This window comes from Cebus imitator, unplaced genomic scaffold (assembly GCF_001604975.1).
Source record: "Cebus imitator isolate Cc_AM_T3 unplaced genomic scaffold, Cebus_imitator-1.0 Scaffold75, whole genome shotgun sequence".
NCBI classification, from domain to species: Eukaryota; Metazoa; Chordata; class Mammalia; order Primates; family Cebidae; genus Cebus; species Cebus imitator.
The window spans coordinates 850,676-856,561 of record NW_016107390.1 but is presented as its reverse complement, the minus strand read 5'-3'; the positions used below and the strand labels follow the sequence as shown (position 1 = coordinate 856,561).

At 46.5% G+C, this 5,886-nt stretch overlaps 2 protein-coding genes across 2 annotated transcripts; one reads left to right on the top strand and one right to left on the bottom strand.

The window, feature by feature from the left end:
* Positions 1–3,994: 3,994 nt before the first annotated feature.
* LOC108306915 (histone H2B type 3-B) lies at positions 3,995–4,719 on the bottom strand. The gene has a single exon (XM_017532075.2). The coding sequence runs from the start codon at positions 4,595–4,597 to the stop codon at positions 4,217–4,219; it is 381 nt and encodes a 126-aa protein (XP_017387564.1). The 5' UTR covers positions 4,598–4,719; the 3' UTR covers positions 3,995–4,216.
* Positions 4,720–4,817: 98 nt separating this feature from the next.
* Positions 4,818–5,734, top strand: LOC108306914 (histone H2A type 3). The gene has a single exon (XM_017532074.2). The coding sequence runs from the start codon at positions 4,908–4,910 to the stop codon at positions 5,298–5,300; it is 393 nt and encodes a 130-aa protein (XP_017387563.1). The 5' UTR covers positions 4,818–4,907; the 3' UTR covers positions 5,301–5,734.
* The last annotated feature ends 152 nt before the right edge of the window (positions 5,735–5,886 follow it).

Below are 5,886 nucleotides of genomic sequence, written 5' to 3'. Positions count from 1 at the left end.
CACTCTATTGCCCAGGCTGGAGTGCAGTGGCACGATCTCGGCTGGCTGCAACCTCTGCCTTCTGGGTTCAGGTGATTCTTCTGCCTCAGCCTCCTGAGTAGCTGGGACTATAGATGTGCCCCACGATGCCCAGCTAATTTTTGTATTTTTAGTAGAGAGGGGGTTTCACCATATTGGCCAGACTGGTCTTGAACTCCTGACCTCGTGATCCACCAGCCTCGGCCTGCCAAAGTGCTGGGATTACAGGAATGTCTTCTTAAAGGGAGTTTTCTTTCCTCCACATTATTTTTTGTAAGTAGGCTTTATTATTTGGGGCACTTTTTTAGAGCGATAACCTTTTTTATTATTAATACATAATAGTTGTACATATTTTGGGGATACATATATTTTGATATATGCATACGTATATCAACCAAACCAGGGCAATTGGGACATCCATCATCACATTCACCCCGTCTTTAGGTCGACATCATTCCAATTCCTCTCCTCCAGCAATACAACTAATTATCGTTAACTACAGTCACCCTACTACTGTTCAAGCCAACACCAGACCTTATTATTCCTTCTAAGTGTATTTTTGTATCCATTAACCAACTTCATCTCGTCCTTTCCCCACACTCTTCCCAGCTCCTGGTAACTAGCAGTCAACTTGCTACCTCCGTGAGATGCCTGTTCTTAGCTCTGCTTATGCGTGAGATCATGCAGTATTTGTCTTTCTGCGTGTGGTTTGTTTCACTTAACATACTATCCTACAGTTCCATCCACGTTCCTGCTAGTGACAGGATTTCATTATTTTTTATGGCCATTAGTATTCTACTGCATAAATATACCACATTTTCTTTATCCACTTATCTACTGATGGGCACTCAGGTTGACTCCATTATCTTGGCTATTGTAAATAGTGCTGCAATGAACGTGAGACGGGAGACATCTCTTTGATATGCTCATTTCCTTTCTTGTGCGTATATACCCAGCAGTGGGGTTGCTGGACCATATGGTAAGTCTGTTTTTAGTTTTTTTAAGAACGCCCATACTTTTCTCTATAGTAGCTATACTGATTTACATTCTCACCAGCAGTATATAAGCATCCCCGTTCCCTGCGTTCTCACCATTTGTTATTTTTTGTTTTTTTAATAAAAGTCACTTTAACTGGAGGTGATTCCCTCCAAATTATTTTATTGACTGCATACTTAACAAATCTGACTTTAGATTTCCGTCTGAGTTGGGTGAGGGGCAATGTCTTAAATACATTTCAGATTGTACTCCAGTCTGGATGGATTTTGTAGACACACAGTCTGAAATGTATTTAAGTGATTGTCGCTCACTCATGTCAGATAGGTGATTTGAGTTTAGAAATTTGGCTTAGTTTGAGAATCTTGGCGTGTCTCTCCAACCCAGAAAATGCTTCCGTTTTGTTGCGTGCGTACCAATTCCCTTAGACTCTGTGGATTCTCACATATTTGATGTGCACTGCCTTCATTTTTCATTAACATTTGTTTTTCTCTGTTGCAACGCTATCATTAGAGAAATGGATTCTGGACACAATTGCTCTGAATTTTCTCCATTATAAAATCTCAGAAGCAGGGATCCCGTTTTACTGTCTTTGTCTCTCCCTTAACAGATTCCTGTACTAGGAGAGAGGGACAAATCCCATCCATTCTTGGCCTGGAGGTGCTGATGCCGCAGGAAGAGACAGACAGCCTGTTTTTACTTCAAACTTGTGCCAAGGGAATCAGATGGACTGAGACATGAATTGATTGACATTTGCCATTATTCACCACAAAATGCCTTCTTAGAGAATTACACTTGGAAATGGTCATGAAATGTTCGTCTTGTGCCTCGATCTCTGGCACTAACCAGTGCTGTTGCCCGGTGCTAACACAGTCACTCACTCTTTCTGCTGGAGACTGGCTTCACTTTATTGAACCTGTGTTTTGAGTTCATTAAGGTGCAGGACTACATGGGTCTGTGAGAGCAGTTTCACAACTGCAAATGTTTAAGGTATTGACTTCCAATCTATGCTGGTGGGAGGCTGAGGACTTGGATATTCCAGTCATTGGGCATCTGTTTCATAGTGGAGAGGACTGGATTCAACAGCTTTTCATACAAATCCTAGATTTCTTGAAAGTACTAAGGGTGCTGACAAGTCCCGCTTTTGATGACGGATCACTGTTTAATATTTGGATTATAACTAGGGATGCAAAAATTGAATAAAATGCCTATGACAAAATTACCATTCTTATGTATTTTTTGTAAATATTTCTTGGAGTATATATCAAAAGGAAACAGAATGGAAATGATCCTGTGCACTGCTAGCATTGTAGTCATATGAAAATGATCCATCCCTGCTAACGTTGTAACCATATGAACACAGCACATTGAGACGGAAAGGAAAGTGGAGGAGAAGAAGGTGGGCACACTAAAATAGTTTCACTAAGTTTATCTGTTTGATAATAATGTATCAAATTATTTATGTTTTGAACAATTGTGTACTGTCGAGATGATTTTTCTTAAACACTGAGAGACTCCCCAAAGGTATGTTTAAATTTCAAATGTAGACTTTTTTTGCTGAGAAGGATGACAAAACGCTATTAAACATGCAATAGATAAATTATGGTATGGTGAAATTGCAAGGCAAATGGGGAATGCAAATAGGCATTCACGAAGAAAAAAATCATCTGAAACATCGCACTGTCGAAAAATTTGGTCATGTATTTTATGAACTGATTATACTATCATATTGATATTCCAGAAGGCAACTTTAAAAGAATGACGTGAGGATTTTGATTTTTAAAAAGTCCTATATTGGGATTTGAATCTTTGCAACTATTTTAACTGAAAATAAAAATATTTTAGATAGCTGTAAAACATGCGAGGTTCTCAAAGATTCTTTTAGAGGACCCATGCAGGAAAAAAGGTGGTGGGCAGGGACAAAGCCGTTCTGGTCGAGGATCTTCGAGGCGACGTTTCCTTCCCGATCCCAGGCACGCGACAGGTTCCATTTGGAAAGATGGCTTGGGAGGAAAAATCATTTTTCATTGAATTTTATTAAAAAATTCTCATTTAACTTAATTGAATTTTTATTCCCTACTGGAAATGGTGACACAAACGCTCAATACTTCTAATTTTCACAACTGTTTGAGAAAGCAATTACTAGAAATCTCGTTCTCCTACACAAGAAAGACAAGTCAGGAAAAGGTAAACGATGCCCTTTCCAGAGCGAACACTTTTCGTGCCAAAGAGCTTTCCTGCGCCAAAATGGCACTCCCCAAGTAAATGCCATGAATTTGGAGGCGGGAGAAAGAAATTCTGTGTTGTTAATACTTCTCAGGAAAGAATGTGGCTGAAGAGGAAGGCAGCTACATTTGCTCGGAAAAAGGGAATTCTTTTCCTCCTAAATTAATCCCTTTCCCCACCCCCACTCCCATAAGCTGGAGTCGCTTATCACATCCGGCTCCCGCGCGCAGGGCGCTGCTTTGTCGCCGTGTTTCGATTCGGTATCAAACATCCTGCCATCGCAGTATCCTGCCAGGAAAACATCCTCCTGGAATGCTCATCGCTTAAATCTAAACATGTCTGTCTGGTCCAGGCAGGGATAGAAATGTCTTAAGCGAACGCAGGGCCAGGCACCACCGCCAGGGGAACGTGACAACACTGATGGCCTCAGAGCCGGCGGTCTTGCGCCACGTCCGGCCTCACCTCATGGGGTGCGGGTAGGAATGGGGAGGTTGGCACGGGTCCTTTTGGGAGAGGTGACCTGCATCCCTCACCTGCACGGCGCACGTCAAGCTCAGTTCTACCCGGCCTTGAATCCGGCACAAGCATTCAACGCCCAGAAATGCATCACTTGCTTATAAAAGACATTTGGAACTAGAGTCCTACTTCGATTCGTAGTGTTAATAGCTTTGCGCGAACGCGGGGGTGGAGATGGGGTCCCTGATCGCCTCCCAACATTACTGAGTTAAATCATCTGAGCACGGTTTCTACCACAGATTTCTGCAACGAGCAGTTTTTCTCGTTCTCTACCAGCGTGCGCGCGCGCACAAACACACACACACACACACACACTCGACTCAGACGGGGCCGCACCCGGCAACCGCCTGGGGTGCATGGAGATATATTAGGTTACATAACCTTTAACCGTGTTCAAAACCCTTTCTCGATCTCGTGGGTGGCTCTGAAAAGAGCCTTTGGGTTCGGGGCGCCGGGGCGCGCCTCACTTGGAGCTGGTGTACTTGGTGACGGCCTTCGTGCCCTCGGACACGGCGTGCTTCGCCAGCTCACCGGGCAGCAGCAGGCGCACGGCCGTCTGCACCTCGCGAGACGTGATGGTGGAGCGCTTGTTGTAGTGCGCCAGGCGGGAGGCCTCGCTGGCGATGCGCTCGAAGATGTCATTGACGAAGGAGTTCATGATGCCCATGGCCTTGGACGAGATGCCGGTGTCGGGATGCACCTGCTTCAGCACCTTGTAGACGTAGATGGAGTAGCTCTCCTTGCGGCCGCGCTTGCGCTTCTTGCCGTCCTTCTTCTGCGCCTTGGTGACGGCCTTTTTGGAGCCCTTCTTGGGCGCAGGAGCCGACTTGGAGGGGTCTGGCATGGTGGCTGTGTCTCTCCGAACAGAAACGCGCGGCGCTCCGAGTAACTCTATTTGTACGTTTTGTATTCAAATGAAGGCTCAGGATTTGCTCACTTCTGATTGGCTCAAACTTTGATACGTCACCTCTGGGAAAGGAATATGCAAATTAGGAGGGGCCAGTTCTTTATTTGATTGGCTGCCATAGCCATCCAATCGAACGCCGCGGTCTAGCCTACCTCCGTACCATACATAAGGGCTCGCTGGGCTTCACCGCCCTCTTGTTTTCAGTCTCGCTTTTCCGTTCTTGTAGTCTACTGACTTTGAATCGGACATGTCTGGCCGCGGTAAGCAGGGCGGCAAGGCGCGTGCCAAGGCCAAGTCGCGCTCGTCGCGCGCGGGGCTGCAGTTCCCTGTGGGCCGCGTGCACCGGTTGCTCCGCAAGGGCAACTATTCCGAGCGCGTGGGCGCGGGCGCCCCGGTCTATCTGGCCGCGGTGCTGGAGTACCTGACCGCCGAGATCCTGGAGCTGGCTGGCAACGCGGCGCGCGATAACAAGAAGACGCGCATCATCCCGCGCCACCTGCAGCTGGCCATCCGCAACGACGAGGAGCTCAACAAGCTGCTGGGCCGCGTGACCATCGCGCAGGGCGGTGTCCTCCCCAACATCCAGGCCGTGCTGCTGCCCAAGAAGACGGAGAGCCACCACAAGGCCAAGGGCAAGTGAGGCCGCCCGCCGCCCCCCGGGACCCTTTGATGGACACTAAAGGCTCTTTTCAGAGCCACCCATCGTTTCGTGAAAAGAGCCGCACTGAGCCTGCAGTTCTTATAGGCCGGAGGCCTGGTCACCTTCGGCTCAAGAATGAGCGAGTTGGCCATGGGGAAAGGCGCAACCGAGACCCTGGGGACTGATTGGGCTGCATACTCTGGAGGTGGGCAACGTGTTCCGTTAACGGCAGGAAACCCTTGCCCACAGGTGGCCACCCCTTGCTCTTCAGTCCCACCCAAAACCTAGTGGGGTTTTAATACGCTCACCATAGAGGTGTCTTCATAATTACTAGGGACAAGTTCTCTTGTCTCCGGCAAAGATCCCGTGTGGTTGTCCAATACAGAATGCATTTTCTTATTGATTTATCTGATATTAAAAGTTACTTATAATCTGTAAGTAATTTGCAGTTTAATTCTGATGGGTAAGTCTATAGATTTCTCTTTCAATTGCCAAGTCTTAACAGAATGTGAGCTCCACCGGAGTTATGATTTAATTTATTTGGCTGGGAATTTTAAAGGTCATGGGAAAGGTTCAGTACTTAAAA

What these genes read in the sequence shown, in the direction of transcription:
- LOC108306915 (XM_017532075.2), bottom strand. Translation starts at nt 4,597, where the DNA reads ATGCCAGACCCCTCCAAGTCGGCTCCTGCGCCCAAGAAGGGCTCCAAA.
- LOC108306914 (XM_017532074.2), top strand. Translation starts at nt 4,908, where the DNA reads ATGTCTGGCCGCGGTAAGCAGGGCGGCAAGGCGCGTGCCAAGGCCAAG.